At 39.6% G+C, this 19,222-nt stretch overlaps 1 protein-coding gene across 1 annotated transcript in view; it reads right to left on the reverse strand.

Moving 5' to 3' along the window:
• Positions 1-374: 374 nt before the first annotated feature.
• Positions 375-19,222, reverse strand: part of LOC139671660 (cadherin-19-like) — an 82,932-nt gene continuing 64,084 nt past the window's right edge. Inside the window, exons 10-12 of the mRNA XM_071554893.1 lie at positions 10,985-11,102; positions 5,541-5,792; positions 375-1,854 (exon numbers count right to left, since the gene is read on the reverse strand). Coding sequence (XP_071410994.1) covers positions 1,364-1,854; positions 5,541-5,792; positions 10,985-11,102 — 861 coding nt within the window. The 3' untranslated portion in view covers positions 375-1,363. The remainder of the gene's footprint in view (positions 1,855-5,540; positions 5,793-10,984; positions 11,103-19,222) is intronic.

The raw sequence follows: 19,222 nt of genomic DNA on the forward strand, positions 1-19,222 counted from the left end.
TCTTCTGGCTCTCTGTAATTCTGTTGAACTTAGCTAAAATCTCATTAAAAAAAAAAAAGAAGGAAAGCAGAAAGAAATATGTTGCATGATTTTCTTTATCCTGATGCCAGCCTTCAGCTGATTGAATCAGTTGATTACATGGTGTAATTTCTGTGACATGAGTACCTGATGAAAGAGAGGTGAAAAAAAAAACAGGCAGACCATTTTGAAAACATTTGATAACCTCAGTTCTGAAATTGCTGCTGGCTAGTGGTATAAGTAAGAGCAAAGAAATTCCTGAGACAGCTTTATATTCATTATGTAATGTTTGGAAAAAATACAATGGGAATTTAATGTTGAAATCTTACTTAAGTCTCACAAAATGATTCAGGATCTTTTTCAAAGTGGATTAACATTAAAGCATTTTATTATCTTATTATCTAATGTCATACATAAAATTTTACAGCCATCAGTTTAGCATTTTAAGGATTCTAATATTGTTATAATAAAACTGACTACTGCAGCTGATTTTATATTCCATAATAAAAACATAAATCTGTGTTGGTAAATCAGTCATCCTTTAAATTCTTAATAGAAGGAAAAATGCCTCTATTTGGACAGCATTCTGTTCTAAGTACAGTAATATATAATGTGGTTGGTCACAGTATTAGAGTTAAGTATTGATTCTTATTTCTATCTTATTTGCTATATTAAGTACAGGTTTACACATTTTCCAATAGTTTCATTAAAAACTAAAATGGCAGCAAATACTTGCTGATGTTGTAATGGGTCTTTATTTTTACAATGGTAGGAAAAGACATTTGTTTTAGATTTATCATCTTAAAAACAATAAATAGATAATTCTGTGAGCACTTCTGACAACTGCATTAGAATATCTAGGGTCTACTTTTTCACACAAGTATATTTATATAATGAAGCATTATACAAAAATGCATGTTTAACTTTGGTTAATGAATGTATTCAACTGCAACAGCAAAAGTCTCTCTTAACTTTGGGAAATTGTATAAAGCTTATGGATGATAGAATGCCTGCAACATCCATTTATGGCTTCTACTCCTTTTGTACATACATGCAAGACTCAAGATTTTCTGTATCTAGAAGAGGACCTAGATAACCAAAGCAGCAAATTTTGCATTGAAGCACTTAAATAACCACGAGATTTTCAAACAGGCTCCATCCCCTCACCTCGTGACACCCCTGATGTGACTTTTTTCAAGAGATTTCTATATCCAAGACTTTCCATACTAAAACCCTCGAGCTCTTATTTTTCATGCTTAAATATGGGATGATCTCCTTTTCAAAAATCCACAGCTATTTTTGGTTGCTGAGATTTACAGAAATAGAAGAACAAACCAAAGGGTACCTAATCCCCCACACTTCTATGGGAAGTGTACATGCCTGCAAGCTGTTCAAAGTGAGGTCCCCAGTCTGCAAGGTAGTCATAACTCTGATCCACATCTGATGTGTTTGAACCTAATGAGCTGAGGGATCCTGCCAAGGATCCAGTCCCCTCAAATGCATAGGTCTGCAGTGAGTCATATGGAGGAACACTAGGATCGGTATTTGCTTCTTCAAGCTTTTCTGAAATAAATTGCCTGAAGATTGTGCTGTCTGGGCCAACCTGCAGAGACTGCCTGTAGAGGCTGTGGATTTCGGAGGTGACTCTCTTCCGGGGTTTGTGTGTTCGCATGACAGTGCGTGTCCTCAGTGCTGAGATATCAAAGGCTTCTGTGTCCTTCTCACCACCTCCTTCATCATCATAACTGACAATGTTCTCTCTGAATTCTTCCATCTTCTCTGAAAAGGGAGACGACTTCTTCTGCTGCCTTATGGTTACAATTGTCAAAAAGAACACTAACAAAAAAAAAATCAGGAGAAAAGGGATAATTAAACAGGATGAGAGGCTTTAAATGTGCTTGGAAAGACTTAAAAAATGGTGACTTCTCTTAATAACAATATTGTTGCAAAGTGAAGTTCCCTTAGCAAATTTATAGAGCTGTAATTTTTATGGATTTTATGGTTTTGAGATGAGCAGTGAGTGTGTTGGGAGAATGGCTACAAAGGGACTTATAAAAGAGGTGAATGAAATGGAGCAGTTCTTTTTGTAAATGCAAGTTTGAAACTGATAAACTGATGGAAACACATGTTATGCTTTTTGAAACTGTTTTTTTTTAATTACATAGTATATCCATTTCACATTCAGAATTTAAATTCTTAATCTCTCACTGTCTCTCTGATCAAAGCCCCAGGAAGATCAAATGAAAAATGAGACAATGAGCAAGATATCCTCCTCATCTGGTTGAATCATTCAGTTTCACAGACTATGCAGAATGCAGTTTAAATACTTCTGTTATGCTGATTTGCAAATTTGAAGCTTCTCAATAAATTGTCATTTTCATTTCAAGGGCTATGAATCAGATGATCTTATTTCTTTCATATGCAAAAACTGTTTTAAATTTTATTTTAAAAAAATTCTTTAATCCTACCTAATTTCATTTTTAACTGAATGTTGCCTTTGAATTAGTCTATAGCTAATAGAAGTTAATTATTTCATTTTTTATCTGAAATCTGTTGAAGTTCTATTTAAAAAGTAAGTTGTTTGTGGACTGTAATTTTTAACTTCAGACATAAAATGATACAGCTGCCAACAAATACAGGATATTACTTAAGAATATGAAGGAACTGTAGTTGTTCTTTATTTATACCTATGTACAATAAACTATTTAATTTGGTTGGGAGATACCAACACCAAACTTAAAAGCACTGAAAACATAAATATCATTACATATTTCCATAACCCAGATGACTTCAACTTTTCAAACCATTTACCTGGTGAACTCTTCTAATTGTACACGTCATGCCGGAAATTAAGTTTTCAGAAATAAGTGGCAAACATATTATGTATAGAACATTTTATTATTTCACTTTAAATAAGCACAAAAATAAATTCAAACAGTTAACTAATTTAAAATTGGTGTGTTTGTAAAGAGTGTGGTAATTTGTTTTTCTTTTTGACTAATATATTTTTATATATTTCTGCTTTGAATTTGGTGATATACATAGACCTAGTAGACACCCTGGGTTTATTTCACGTGGACAGAGGAGTTCTCTGCAAGCAACCAAGAAATCCTGTTGAATAATTCCAATGATGGCCTGGATAATGCCGTGATACAATTTGCTTGATTCTTAGTCTCTTAAGTGGATTACACAAAGTGATTAGGTTCAGATATCCTGCAACAATCAAACAAAACTTGAAGTGCACACTGACCTGCCTGTAAACTTAAACTGACTAAAAGGTCTAAGGCAGATTTAAATAAGGTGACTCTGAAAGAGCAAGCAAGCCTGTTCCTGTGTTCTCTGTTGAAAACCAGGAGATGGATGTAGGGGAATAAGTGCATCCCTACACTTTGATATGGAGTGAAGAAATAGCTGGTGTCTAGCCAGGAGTACTCCCAATTAGACATAAAAACTATGATCTTGCCTTCCATTGTATTCCATCATTATCATTTGATCTTGACACTTCAAAGCCATACTAAGGTGCTGAGGCATAACTAACAGGTATTTGTACTGCTTCTTGTCAACTCCTTTCAGTATGGGACTAAATTATAGGGTTCTATTTCAGGAGAAATTTCAATGAGTTCTCACTAAGAGATTCAATCAGGAGGTGAAAGGTTCAACAGGAAATTATTAGATTTGGTTTCTATTGCATATGCTAAGGAAAATAAGCCATAACCTTGTGGATGGAATGCAGAATATATGTGGTTTTGAACTTGCTATTTTTTTTCTGGTATAAACAAAAATTAATTCTATTAGCTTTATTTGACTTGTGTATTTTGTCTTCTGTTGCTACTATGGCAGATCAAAACACATCAGAATAGAGCTGTAAGTCTTCATTTCCAGGCTTCAGCTTTGCTGCAGTTAATGATAGATGTATTAGATGCTGGTATTTATAGACTAGTAAAGGTCTTACACTATAATGAAGGTAGGAAAAATCTTCTGTACTTAGATGTCTTTCATATGTTAAAAAATGGGGTTACTGTATAATCCTGTGTATCACTTTCAGTGATAAAAAGGATTACTATTATATTTTCTTCTTTTTGGTTTTGAAATGTTACATTGAGAGAATAATTTTCACTGAAAGTCTTTGTTTCTCAAGGCAATGTGATTTCTGTTATTATTGTTTCTTTCTGGATATTACAATTGTGCAGCTTGATATTATGCTTCAGTTTGATTTTTTTTTCAGAATATTGTTGAAAATAAGTTTATGCTAGGTTGGCATAATTTGTAAGTTTGTAACTCATCAATTGTTTTGTGATATTTTTGGATGTGGCATTTTATGAAATAAACTGCGATATGGCATAATATGGATATGTCACAATATTGTACAGGCAACAGAAACTTAGCAGTCTTCCCTTGCTCGTTTATTCACATCAGCTTGAATTTAGTCTTGAGGCACACGGCTACTGTTAGTGACTAAAATTTAAGGTTAATCGTTTTGCCTTGGGAAATGAACCTACCTGTCTCTGCCACTTCTCTTTCTTTCCTAGCCTCAAAAGCAACCATACCTTACCCTCACTAACTCAGACAAGTTTAGATTTTCAGGATGGATATTTAACTTTAGAGAATGATTAATGCAGCATGCTTGGTGTTATAACATGTCAGTGTCATCAAATCACTCATGGAACACTTCAGGAATATCCTTACACTGAAAAAAAGGCAAATGCACTGTTTCAGGGATAGGTGTGTGCTTTATCAGGTGAAGCAGCTCCTTCTGTGAGTGCTGTCACTCCAATATGTCTTGCAGCAGCCATAGCTCCATTCACTGAAGGAACAGCGAGCCTTGGGTTGTTGGTCTGGTTTTGAGTGCCATCTGCCACCTTTATAGCAGTACTAACACAACTCTCTGCATTTGAAACTCTTTTTTCACAAACCTGGCTTTCCCAACCACAACCTCCCAAATATCATGGAGGTTAAGCTGGTGTCTCCTAAAGGGGAAAAGGAGATGTTCAGTATTTGGAGAAAATGCTGTCTGGAGATGTAACCTTTTTAATTGGCAGAGAAACTCTCTGTTTCTGTCTGGAGTTGCTTTCTGAGAATGTCTTTTTCTTTTATTAATTATTGATCTCAGCTCTTCATTTGCCATTCCTAAGGTAGAATGAGTAGAGTGCTGCTCCTCTTAATACATTCTTACACTAGCCAATTTTCTTGTGTAATGCTGTCTTCAGCTTTACCTGGGCTCAATATAGACTTTGGGCTCTGAAATCTTTACTATTGGAGTGCTACAGGATTAGGGGGGACCATGTCTCAACTACACCCAACTTTTAAGAAATAGTGTTATAATTCAAATTTTACTGAAAACTGGGGATGGGAAGAGAGAAATTATAATTATGAAAACAGAAAAGAAATGGAACATTTTCCTTATTTCATTTTGTTTTTTTCAGTGTATCGATATTTACAGTCTTCCAGTCAAGGATACATCCTTGTCACTTAGCCAACACCTCTGTAAAAGAAACAAAGTGATTTCTCTTACTTGTACTTACCTAGGAGTATTAGTATGCAAGCCAAAACAGCAACTAAAGCCTCTGTGCTGAGGCCCAAGGAATACATGAAAGCCCCGTATCGACAATAGAAGATGTTAACTTCAGTGTCACAGTCGCAGATGGTGACAGTGAGAGTATTTGTGCTTGTCAGTGGTGAGGTCCCATTATCTTTAATTAATATTGGCAAGTAGAAAAAAAACTGCTCTTGCCTTCTGAAGCCACTTTTTCTTGTGAAAATTCCAGCTGTGTTATCTAAAAGATGAATTATGATGATGATATGCATTTATATGTTTTCTAATAACAACAATAATATTCCAGTAGAATCTGAGATATTTAAAACTAACAGTACTGTTCAAAGCTACATAGTAAGAGTGTTAAAAAAAGTAAACCCAAGCACTGATACTGGGTGGGTATTTTGTCAATCATGAATAAATTGCATTTATTCTTGACATATGTATTGCACGGACAATAATAAAATTTGTTCTAGGAGCTCATTTTTTAATGTTCAGAGCTAAAAACATTTGCACGGTTTTCAGTATCTGATGCCTGTTCAGACTAATTAGTTGGTTCTTAAAATGGTTCCACATAAACAGCTGCTACCAAGCTATCAGTTCATAGATAAAATATAGACAGTTTACCAATCAAAAGGGCTAAAAAGTCTATCTAGCAGCACATTTTAAAAGCAGGTGACAAGGGAAAGAGGAGAAAGCAAGAAATATTCCACTAAAATAGTTTTTTTATTTATTTCCCTGGCTCAAAAAATGGAGCTAGCTGGCCTCCTTCTATCTGAAATAGCAAAAAGTTTTAGAGGCTTTCACTTTACTTTGTATTTAACTATTAGTGTGTAGAAATCGGTTTTGTAGAAAATACAGTAAGCAGCTTAATTTCAGCTCCTGCTGCATATTAATTTATTCAAATAGGAAACTTAGCTTGTAGCAGAACAAAATAACCCTGTCTGCATCTATGTGTAATGAAAAAAAAATCTGTATCAGATCTTTTTGCCCTGGCAGAGTGAATTACTGTATGTATGCATATGTATGTATACATAGAAAAAAAAACCTAAACAAAAACCTGTCTAAAACACCCATTCACAAAATCTACTGAAGTCAACTCCCTCACATTTAATTTCTTCTAGGTTTCTGTCATAGTTCAGAAAGCAACTCTGCCATAAAATGCGGCGGACATATATCACATTTGCCCTTCCTTTGGATTATCACAATTCACTCAGCCATTTTTGTGGAATGTGGGAGAAAAGAACAGATTGAGAGCTGATTGCATCATATTCTAAAAGTGTTTGCTTGTTCGTTTGTTCTCCCTTAGTAGCCACCAAAAGGAACTGAATATGTTCCTCAAAATATGAATAGGTCATCAAAATTTTGGGGTTTTTGATCATGGGGCAAACTCCATGTTGCCCAGTCTCGTCAAACCAGATGGGCTTCATTTATCTAGGGAGGGCAAAAGAACTGTAGCCCATAAGTTGGCAGGGTTGGTTAGGAAGGCTTTAAACTAGGTTTGAAGGGGGAAGGAATGGCAACTGGGCTCTCCAGAGATAGGCCTAAGGGCGTAGAGCCCGAGTTGAGAATGAAATCAATGGCCCAGCTGAAGTGCATGTACACCAATGCAGGCAGTATGGGAAACACACAAGAGGAGGTGGAAGCCATAGTGCAGCAGGAAAACTATGACATAGTTGCTGTCACAGAAATGTGGTGGGATGACTCACATGACTGGAGTGCTGCTATGGGGGGCTACAAGCTCTTCAGAAAGGACAGGAAGGGAAGGAGAGGTGGAGGGGTGGCTTTATATGTTAGAGAGTCTCTTGACTCTGTTGAAGTTGAGGTCAGCAGTGACAAGGTTGAGTGCCTGTGGGCCAGAATCAGGAGGAGGGCCAAAAAGGCTGACACCCTTGGGAGAGTCTGTTACAGACCACCCAACCAGGATGATGAAGGGGATGAATTATTCTACAAGCAGCTGGAGGATGCCTCAAAATCTCCAGCCCTTGTTCTTGTGGGTGACTTTAACCTGCCAGATATCTGCTGGGAGCTTCATACTGCAGAGAAGAGGCAGTCAAGGAGGTTCCTGGAGTGTATAGAGGACAATTTCCTTCATCAGTTGGTAAATGAGCCTACCAGGGGTAAGGCCCCGCTAGACCTACTGTTTACAAACAGAGATGGGCTGGTAGATGATGTAGTGGTTGGAGGCCGCCTGGGGCATAGTGACCATGAAATAATAGAATTTTCAGTCCTCAGGGATGTAAGGAGAGCCACCATTAAAACCTCTACTTTGGACTTCCAGAGAGCAGATTTTGGTCTATTCAAAGAACTGATTCAGAGCATACCCTGGGAAACAACCCTTAAAGGCAAGGAGGTTCAGGAGGGATGGACATGTTTTAAGAAGGAAATTTTGAATGCACAGGAACAGGATATACCAGTGTGCCGAAAGGCCAGCTGGAGGGGAAGACGGCCAGCTTGGTTAAATAGAGAGATTCTGCATAAAATCAGGGATAAAAAGAAAGTTTACAGACTATGGAAAAAAGGGCTGGCTACTTACGAAGAATTTACAGATAGAGCTAGGTCATGCAGGAAAAAAATTAGGGAAAGAAAAGTGGAATTTGAAGTAAATTTGGCTATTTCAGTTAAGGATAACAAAAAGTCCTTTTATAAATACATTAATAACAAAAGGAGGGGCAAGGAAAACCTTCATTCTCTGTTGGACTTGGAGGGAAATATAGTTAAGGAAGATGAGGAGAAGGCTGAGGTACTTAACACCTACTTTGCCTCAGTTTTTACCAGTAGGACAGGTGGCTTTCAAGACAACTGGCCTCTGGAGCCGGTAGACAGGGAGAGGGAGCTGAATAGCCCCTCTGTATTCCAGGAGAATATAGTTAGTGACATACTGAGCCAGCTGGATCCTCACAAGTCAATGGGACCAGACAGGATCCATCCCAGGGTGATGAGGGAGCTGGCAGAAGAGCTTGCCAAACCGCTCTCCATCATCTTCCAACAGTCCTGGCTCTCTGGGGAGGTCCCAGATGATTGGAGGTTGGCGAATGTCACCGCAATTCACAAAAAAGTGCTGCAAGCAGGACCCTGGCAACTACAGGCCTGTCAGCCTGACCTCCGTGCCTGGCAGGGTTATGGAGCAGTTCATCCTGAGTGCAATCACACAGCACCTTCGGGGTGGACAAGGGATTAGACCCAGCCAGCATGGGTTTAGGAGGGGCAGGTCCTGTCTGACCAACCTGATCTCTTTTTATGATCAAGTGACCCACCTGGTGGATGAGGGGAAGGCTGTGGATGTGGTCTATCTGGACTTCAGCAAGGCCTTTGACACTGTCTCCCATAATATACTCCTGGAAAAATTGGTAGCCCATAGCTTGGACAAGTGTACCCTCTCCTGGATTAAGAGCTGGCTGGAGGGTCGGGCCCGGAGAGTGCTGGTGAATGGAGCTGCATCCAGCTGGCGGCCAGTCACTAGTGGTGTTCCCCAGGGGTCTGTGTTGGGTCCAGTCCTGTTTAACATCTTTATTGATGATTTAGATGAGGGGATTGAGTCCATCATCAGCAAATTTGCTGATGACACCAAGTTGGGAGGGAGTGTTGACCTGCTGGAAGGCAGGAGGGCTCTGCAGAGGGATCTGGATAGACTTGAGAGATGGGCTGATTCCAGTGGGATGAAGTTCAACAAGGCCAAGTGCTGAGTCCTGCACTTTGGCCACAACCAACCCCTGCCGCGCTACAGGCTGGGGACAGAGTGGCTGGAGAGCAGCCAGGCAGAAAGGGACCTTGGAGTACTAATTGACAGGAAGGTCAACATGAGCCAACAGTGTGCCCAGGTGGCCAAGAAGGCCAATGGGATCCTGACCTGTATCAGAAATAGTGTGGCCAGCCATACCAGGGAAGTGATCCTTCCCCTGTACTCTGCATTGGTGAGGCCACACCTTGAGTACTGTGTTCAGTTCTGGGCCCCTCAGTTCAGAAAGGATATTGAGGTGCTGGAGCAAGTCTAGAGAAGAGCAACAAGGCTGGTGAAGGGACTGGAGCACAAGCCCTAAGGGAAGAGGCTGAGGGAGCTGGGGTTGTTTAGCCTGGAGAAGAGGAGGCTCAGAGGTGACCTCATCACTGTCTATAACTACCTGAAGGGAAGTTCTAGCCAGGTGGGGGTTGGACTCTTCTCCCAGGCACTCAGCAATAGGACAAGGGGGCACGGGCTCAAGCTCTGCCAGGGGAAATTTAAGTTGGATATCAGAAAAAAATTCTTTCCAGAGAGAGTAATCAGGCATTGGAATGGGCTGCCCAGAGAGGTGGTGGATTCACCATCCCTAGAGATTTTTAAATGCAAATTGGACGTGGCGCTGAGTGCCATGATCTAGTAAATGGACTAGAGTTGGACCAAGGGTTGGACTCGATGATCTCGGAGGTCTTTTCCAACCCAATCGATTCTATGATTCTATTCTATGTTGCCTCATATGAGGGGTCTGCTCCGGTTTTGGGTAGAATGAGGAAAGGTACATGGCTTAGTACACAATTTGACCTTAATGCAGCAACTTATCTTTTCCTAACAGGGAGTGAGGGGTTAATAGAAATTGGATTGAAATACTTATGGATATATTGACTAACTTTGAAGGTAATTGACAGAAGTAGTTTTCTCTTAACAGATTCAGAACTTTCCAAAACTTATTTTCTTTGATTTAGTCCCTTAGCCAGAACATTCAAATAATTAACAAAGTCAATAAGACCAATGTCTACTTTAGCTGAGTCTGAGGAAGCTTTTTTTTGTAGTCTTAGCTGACTGACTAAATGGTAGTCTTCCCTGAAATTCCATCAGATATTTCACCTATACTTTCTTTGTAGCGTGGTTTTGCTTGCTGTTTCTCTATATTGCTATTTTCATATGAGTCTCAACCAATATTAGTTCTGAAAAGCAGTAAAATGCATATAGAAGACATTGTAGGTGTCATCAATAATCAGTGTAAGCAATTCAAAGTATATTATGAAATAAGAATGCATTCGTGATTATCTTTTTATAATTTTGCTGAAGTGATGAAGTATCAATTTATATTAATATCAATCTTTTTTCTTTTCTGGAAATCTTATTTCTCAGACAAATAAATTTTACAAGAAATTTGGAATTGCCCACCATATTCTACATTAAGAAAATAAATTTTAAAGAGTACCAGTGTATTTTTCATCTCAATGTTTTTTTCTCTGCTCTAAATAAAACTGTCTTTTGCTGTTTATCTTATCAATTTGAAATGAAGAATACACCCTGTGATACTATTTAATTATTGTTTCAAAATGGACCTCAGGAAAAGTTCATATCTTATAATGACAATTTCTATTTAAATTTTTAAGTATTTAAGTATTTAAGTTTTAAAAATTTGAGAAAAACTAGAAGCATGCATATTCCATTATGAAGGTCTTAAAGAGATACATGAATGACACTACCTTGATTATCTTTGACAGTAAAATGTGAGTTGTTTTGGGCCTCCTGAGCCAATGAGAAGTAAAAATGGTGACCTTCTGGTGAGTCATCTCGATCCACTGCACTTATGGTTTGAATTAGCTGGAAAGGCAAAAGAGCAGAGTTGTTTAAGAATAAAAGAATTTCCTTGTCCTTCAAAACAATACAAGGATATATCAGGTATATTGATGCTGAAGATGTGATCTGTGAATCTGTATTAAATGCTTGTTATGTAAAAATATTCACCACATACCCAATAGGCTTATTGAGACTCATATTCTGCAAATACTCTGCTTTAATTTTTTCATCCATTTGAGACAGGGAGGCATTAAAATCTTGAGAAAATGTACAAGACTTTCTAGATCAAATTACCAGGATAAAATGAAGTTTCCACAAATGAAAAAATAATTAGAGAGAGAGGGGGGCTTTTGTTTGGTTGGTTTGGGGGGGGTGGGGGGGAGGGGCTTGTTTGTGTGTGCTTTTTTTGGTTTTGTTTTTTTTTTTTAAAAAAACCCTCAAGATGAAAAGTATATCATTCTATATGGGAAGAAAACACATTGTCATCATTTAACTGATATACCATAGCTCTAGGAAGTGTGACATGTTGACAGGTTCATGTGCTGAATTGTTGATTCTGAATATTATAACAGATTGATAATGGAAATTTTTGCCTGCTTTTTCTCAAGAAACCAAAATAATCTTCATTTAGAAATATGTCAAATCAGATAGTCTTTGCAAGATAAAATAAAAACTAACAGCATTCAAAAGAATATCTTTCATATCTGTAAGTAAACACCCACATAGTGAACATAATTAGCAATATTTCTGTTTAAAAAGACCTTATATTTCTTATTTTTATCAGTAAATATTTAATGATCAGCATATATAGTGAGCATCCCTACTGATCAGGAGGAAAGCAAACAGATGCAGCCCATTAATTTTCAGAAAAGAGAGGGTCTAATTTGAACTTTGGCTCTGTTTTATCAGTCATTTCATGCCTTGTAGATATTTGTACACAAGAGACTTGAAACCTCAACTTTCCTCAAATCAGAAAACACCTGTACACTTCAAGCAGTGCTTAAAAAGCAAAGCCATAAGTCAATGGAAGTGATTATACAGCTGTCCATCTGTGCCTCTGAAAACTCTTTCCTGATTAAACTCTTTTTCAGACAAAGATCTAAACTTCAGCATGTGTTCTTTTTTCTTTTCAAGCAAGTTGATTTGATGCAATCATCACAGCAGAGTGCAAAATGTGGGTTACACCACACTGCTCTCTCTTTATCTGTGAAATATATTTTAAATCTATATTTATACTCTATGGAAAAATGAGGACCCCTTAGATTTTTTCATTTATTGCTATTAATGAGAAGAGTAACTCTTCAGTGATGTCACAGTTTACAAGGGATGGAGACTCTTTAGGGATTTTTTTTTCTTTCCTCAGAACTAAAAAAATCACTAAGGTGATGCAAATACAGCAATAAACATACAGGTCACGAAATCGGTGAGGAACAGTAACTGACCACAAACATTACCTTGATTACCACAAGCTTCATTTTCAGAAGGAAATACAGTTCGTAGAATATATTCAATATAACTGGCAAGAATACAAGCCTACATATACAGTCTTGTTATGTCTGTCCTTACAATTCAGGATCTATTAAGGTATACTAAATATGCAGAATAATATAGTAATCTACAGAGACATCTAATTTGTTTTATTTTGGTTTACTTTGGTTAAATTTAGTTACATGGTAGAGAAGAATTATCTACCTATATAACAAAAAAGCCCCCAGAAAATATGTGATTTTTACACTTCCAGTTTTCATTCTGTCCAACCAAGTATTAGCAATGTCTTTACAAAGCATATTTTTAGGACTCTACCATTTTTGAAAATCATAAAATTTCTGCAGTTGTGAATCAGATATGTTTTAATATTTCATTATTGACTTCCAGGTTTTATATACACAATGTATAAATGTATCAAGCTTATATCTGATTTAATCCATAACATTCTGAGGAGTATGTGGCTAGATGAAAAAAAAGCAAGCCACCTTTCATTGCTTTGATCTGTGCTGTCTTGTTCTACACAAATTTCAGATTCCTGTGGTTGTTCTAAGCATATTCATATGCCTTTAAGGATTCACCTTAGCAGCAAGGGAAAATTATTGTTTACTTCCTGCTGTATCACTTCCATTAAGATTCAGCAAAAGCCAGATTAGTCTATAAAATATTCAGAGAGCAAGAGGTAGCTCTTATTTTGCTGACTCTAAAGGAAAAATTATGCAGAGAAAAGGAAACTGTGCAGGGTTTTTTTTCCTGGTTTTTCAGGTTTTCATACACTTAACCTAGGAAATTCTAGCCTTTTTCCAGGGAAACTGGTATCACAGACTCAAAAATGGCACTTAATTGCTTTTATGTCTAGGCTTACAAACCTTTTATATTTTCATTCATTCATGTCTGGGCTTCGCGAACGAAGATTTGAGAAGGGCACTACCCACGCTCGCTGCAAGCGTGCTGGTGGCTAAAAAGGCCGATACGGGATAGGCAGGTCTGGTCACAAAAGGCACAGCGGAACGTCTCCCTAAGTGACATTGGCAAGGAAAGGTTCTTTCTACGTTGTCATTTCTCCTCAAGACTGACTCTCCATGCATTCTCAAAGGAAGCAGCAGCATCATGAATGGTGTGTCTCCATGAATCCCGACTGGAGGCCAGAGTGGACCATTGGTGGCAGTCAATATGGCCAAGGCTGAGGTGTTGTTTCAGGGAGTCCTTGTATCTCTTCTTTGGGGCTCCTCTCTTGCGGCAGCCGGTGGCTAGTTCACCATGGAGCACAATCTTCGGACGGCGGTGATCCTCCATCCTGGAGACGTGCCCTGCCCAGCGCAGCTGCGTTCTCATCAGCATGGCCTCGATACTGCTGACCCCTGCCTGTTCAAGAACAGACACATTGGTCACGTAATCAGACCAGTGGATGTTTAGGATTGAACAGAGGCAGCGCTGATGGAAGCGTTCGAGAAGCCGCAGGTGGTGGCGGTAGATGACCCAAGATTCAGATCCATATAAAAGAGTAGACAGTACAATGGCTCTGTAGACACTAATCTTTGTACTTTTCTTCAGGTGTTTATTGGACCAGACTCTTTTATGGAGTTTTCCGAAGGCTTTGTATGCCTTTGCTAGCCTGTTGTCTATCTCTTTGTCGATCTTACCATCTGAGGAAATGATACTTCCCAGATAGGTGAACTGCTGGACTGACTTAAGCTCTGAATTGCCTATGGTGATGTGAGGATGATGGAAGACTTCTTGAGGTGCAGGTTGGTAGAGAACTTCTGTCTTCTTCAGGCTGACTTCCAGCTCAAAAAGCTCAGCAGCCTCTGCAAAGCAGGATGTTAAGCGCTGCAGAGCTGCTTCTGTGTGAGCAACGAGGGCGGCATCATCAGCAAAAAGCAGCTCACGGACAAGGTGATTCAGGGTCTTGGTGTGAGCCTTCAGTCGCCTTAGGTTGAAGAGGTTTCCATCGGTACGATATCGGATGTAGATGCCGTCTTCTTCATCGAGGTCTGCTGTGGCTCTTTGGAGCATCATGCTGAAGAAGATTGTGAATAGAGTTGGTGCAAGAATGCAACCTTCTTTCACACCATTGGTTATTGGAAAGGACTATGAGAGTGCATCACCATATCTGACTTGTCCACGCTGATCCTCATGTAGCAGGATGATCATTTTGAGGAATTTGGGGGGACATCCTAAACATTCCAAGATCTGCCACAGGTCTTTTCTGCTCACAGTGTTGAAAGCTTTGGTGAGGTCAATGAAGGTTACATAGAGACCTTTTTTCTGTTCCCTACACTTCTCTTGCAGTTGTCTGAGAACAAACACCATCTCTGTGGTGCTCCTATTGGCTCTGAAACCACACTGGCTTTCAGGTAGAAGATCTTTTGCGATAGTGGGTACTAATCTGTTCAGAAGTATTCTTGCAAGGATTTTACCAGCAATGGAGAGCAAAGTAATACCTCAGTAATTTGAGCAGTCTGATTTTTCTCCTTTCTTCTTGTACAGGGTGATAATGACTGCATCACGGAGACCTGGTGGTAGTTCCCCTTGTTCCCAGCAACGCACAACAAGCTCATGAAATTTGGCATGGAGTGCTTGATCTCCATGCTTCCAGATTTCAGGTGGCATTCCATCAACCCCAACTGCCTTGCCAGTTTTCACCTGTTGTATGGCCTTAAGTATCTCTCCCATAGTAGGGGCTGCATCCAATTCATGTTTCACCAGTTGTTGTGTAATGTGCTGAATTGCTGAGCCTTGGACTACACGGTTGGCAATGAAGAGAGTCTGAAAGTGCTCAGACCATTGGTTCAGGATGGAGGTTTTATCTGTTAGACGCATTTGACCATCTGCACTGAATAGGGGAGCTTTGAACCTGGTGTGTGGGTCCATATACTGCTTTCAGGGCCTCATAGAATCCTCTTTGGTCACCCAAATCTGCGCATAGTTGTGTCTTTTCTGCTAGGTCGAGCCACCATTTGTTCTGGATGTCTGGAAGTTTCTGTTGGAGCTTACTGCATGCAAGACAAAAGGCGGCTTTTTTTATATGGCAAGATGGCTGAGCAAGGTGTGCTTGGTGAGCAGTTCTCTTCTTCTTCAGCAATTCCTGGATCTCTTGATTGTTCTCATCAAACCAGTCTTTGTTATACTTGGAGGAGAACCCTAGGGACTCTTCAGAGGACTGCAGGGTGCAACTTTTAATATGTTGCCAAAGCGCTTCAGGAGAGGGATCTATGGGATTATCTTTAAGTCTAGTTTGAAGGTTTCCCTGGAAGCTGTCTCTCACTGTGGCTGTTTGAAGATTGCTGACTTGGAGCCTCCTCCTTGGAATGCCGCCTCTCTTAGGTTTGGGCTTGAAGTGGAGGTTAAGTTTGCAGCGCACAAGGCGGTGGTCTGTTTGACATTCTGCACTCGGCATCACTCAAGTATGACGGACATCACTGACATTTCTCTGTTGTACTAAGATATAGCCAATGAGGTGCCAGTGCTTGGATCGAGGATGCATCCAGGTTGTCTTCAGGCTGTCTTTCTGTTGAAAGATAGTGTTGGTGATGGTGAGCTGCCGTTCTGCACAAAACTCTAGCAGGAGGCGTCCGTTGTTGTTGCAGTTTCCAATGCCGTGCTTGCCCAGGACTCCTTTCCAGGCTTCAGAATTCTTACCTACTCTGGCGTTGAAGTCACCAAGGATTATGATCTTATCATCTGCAGGAACATTTTGGGTGAGGCGGCGCAGGTCTGTGTAGAATTTGTCTTTTTCCGCTGGGTCAGCTTGGAGAGTTGGGGCATATACGCAAAAAAGAACAACATGTTGCTTGTTGTGTAGAGGGAGGCGTAAGGACATGATGCGATCGGAATGACCTGTCGGCAGATTTTCAAGTTTGGAGGCAATGGAGTTTTTAATCATGAAGCCAACTCCTGAAAGGTGTCTTTCGGTTTTGGGTTTGCCTGACCAGTAGAGTGTGTAGCCAGCACCATGTTCTTTAAGGCTGCCTTCCTCATGAAGACGAACTTCACTGAGAGCAGCAATGTCAATGTTGAGTCATGACAGTTCGTGGGCAATTAGAGCAGAACGACGCTCAGGACGTCCACTATCCCCAGTATCAAGCATGGATCTGATGTTCCAACATGCGAGTGTTAGTTTGAGCACACCTTTGCAGGCAGGTGTATGCCTTTGAAATCTCTTTGTTTTTGTTTGACTGCATGGAAGATGCCGGTTGGCCGCGGTTATCCAACCGGGTGTGGAGATGAGCTTTGTTTAGGCCACCTTTGCTAGGCCCCTCTCCGTGTGGAGCAAGCAGTGCTGTCCCTAGAAAAGGCTGCTTGGTCATTCAGGATGCTGCCGCAAGAGACTGTCATCTCCGGGGTCAAGTCTCTAATGACCCATATCCTGAACCGCCTGCATGCAGGGTTGGGTCTGCGGCTTCCAGCTGCTTCCTATCACCTGCCTTTTTCGACCCTCACCTGTCGCTACAGGGCTTTGCAATGTGGGTGAACCCTTCAAGCCTGCGCAATGGATTTTTTAGGTGAGGCACAGCGTGCACAGAACTGGCCCCACCCTTTACTCCTAAGGTTCATCTGCCACGGCCTAGCGAGCTTGGATGGTGACAGCGAATACCTCAGGACATAGGTTTGGTTAGAGTATCCTTCTCTTAGATGGATGGCCTTACAGGGCTAAACGAACTCCATCTGCCCAGGTTTGGGGTTGGAGTTGTCCTTCTCCTAGGATGGTTGCCAGACGGGTAGCGAGCCCATCCTGTCCATGGACACACTTTGTCTGACCCTTCAGCTGAGACCTGTCTGGCATGGGAGACCCTACCGGCAGCACAAACCACCTCCAGCATAGCTCTCAACCTCATGAGGGCACGCAAGCTTCTCCCCTTCGACAAGGGGGTGTCCTCGGAGAAGACATTTTAGTGTGTAAACAAATAAAACATAATGACTGATATGTTGCTTTTGTAAGGTTATATCAGTTGTTGTATTGACTAGGCTGAAATTGAATTGCTTTAAAATTTTTAATTTCAAATCTCATTAATCTAGAAGCTTTAATAATCCAGCAGTCCACTTAAAACAGATATTTCTTTAAAGCAGAGATTAATTCACTTGATTCTTTTTGAAAAACTCATTCAAGATTATGGTGGGTGGGCCTCATTCATTGTTTCTTTAGAAACACACTGAAATCACTGCTGGAAACATCAGGGTCTCTAGTCTAAGGTCACAAAAAGATGTGACCTGCTATACTCAGCTTCCTCATCTAACTGAGTAATGGGCACATCCATCTAAAAATTATCATTAGTGGGAGAGTCTAAGATATCAGTAAGAGCTCTGACCTCTCATTCTGTAATTATTTCATACAGAAGATATTTTTAGTAAACCTCTTTGGTCTGAATGTCTGTGTGCTGGGTTCTGTTTGTCTTGTAAATAAAAAAATGTGGATTAGGAAGAAGTTGACTGCCAAGTAATCTTGTTGAAATGTATTGAAAATTTATTTCCTCAACCCCAAGTGGTCTCCCTGAGCTGGAATTATGGAGATTTCCGGAAGGAAGAACAAAACTTCTGTTACAACCCTTTCTACTTCTGCAGAGTTTATTCAACCAAGTTCAACTTAAGGCATAGATTGTTCACCTGAACAACAATCAGTACTTTTAGGTTTGATGCTAGGTACTCTTAGTGTAGAATTTTGAGTCCTTTGTGTATTCTTCTATATCCAACTATAGTTTTACCAATCCAACTGAGAAAATAAAGGAAGTAGCAACATATTTACTGCCTCTCTGGACTTCAATTTCTTTGTTTTTTCACACAACATCCTTCAATAGGAGCTCTGCTATGGTTTATAGGATGTAAGAGGTCTAATCACACACCTTTTTTTGGAGTACAAAACTGGTTTTGTTCAAATTGGCAGAGGTTATAAGTAGCAAGATTTCTATCACTGCTTAATAATATTTACTGACCATCTGAGTTAAGTGCAGATAGCAGATTAAAGTGTTCATTACTATGGTCCATGCATATGGCCCTGCATGTTCCTCAAGAACAAGGTTCTCCTGTTGACTGCTTCTGTTTTGTAAAGCAAAGTGACATAGTGTTCATTTGACTTCTCTGGGTCTACTGTAAATGTTCCTACTAAGCAATAACTAAAATGTTGTACTTATCAGCAAAGGATTAAGAATTACAAAGCTCATACCAGGACACAGATCCTTTTTTATGTTTTCTTGCATATACTGATAAACTTGCCCCACCTGTGTCATTCTACTAAGAGATAATGTTGTTGAATCATTATCCATATAAAACAGAAAAAGAAATCTTCCATGGGCCACTTTACCTACTGTTTTAAAATGTTACAAATTACACTCAGTGCATCTACACATGAAGTTTAGAATAAGAGTCGGCTACAATAGATGTTACTTTGACAGCTTCATCATGGTTTTGCATTCATTGGGATGCATTCATTGGGGTTTTTTTAAACTTTTCATTTTTTTATCATTATGCTCAGATGCTTTTTGTAAATAATAAAGACAGCATGCAACGTGAAACCTATGACTATTAACCTATCACTTTCACTTCTCTGCTATCAAAAATAATTTTGCATCACGATTTATTAGAAAGGACCTGAGAAGGCTGTTCATTTTTAACATTAATCATATACTCTTAGAAATTGTTTAAAGATTACCTCTCTTCTTCTG

Source organism: Pithys albifrons, chromosome 4, assembly GCF_047495875.1.
Source record: "Pithys albifrons albifrons isolate INPA30051 chromosome 4, PitAlb_v1, whole genome shotgun sequence".
Taxonomy (NCBI): domain Eukaryota; kingdom Metazoa; phylum Chordata; class Aves; order Passeriformes; family Thamnophilidae; genus Pithys; species Pithys albifrons.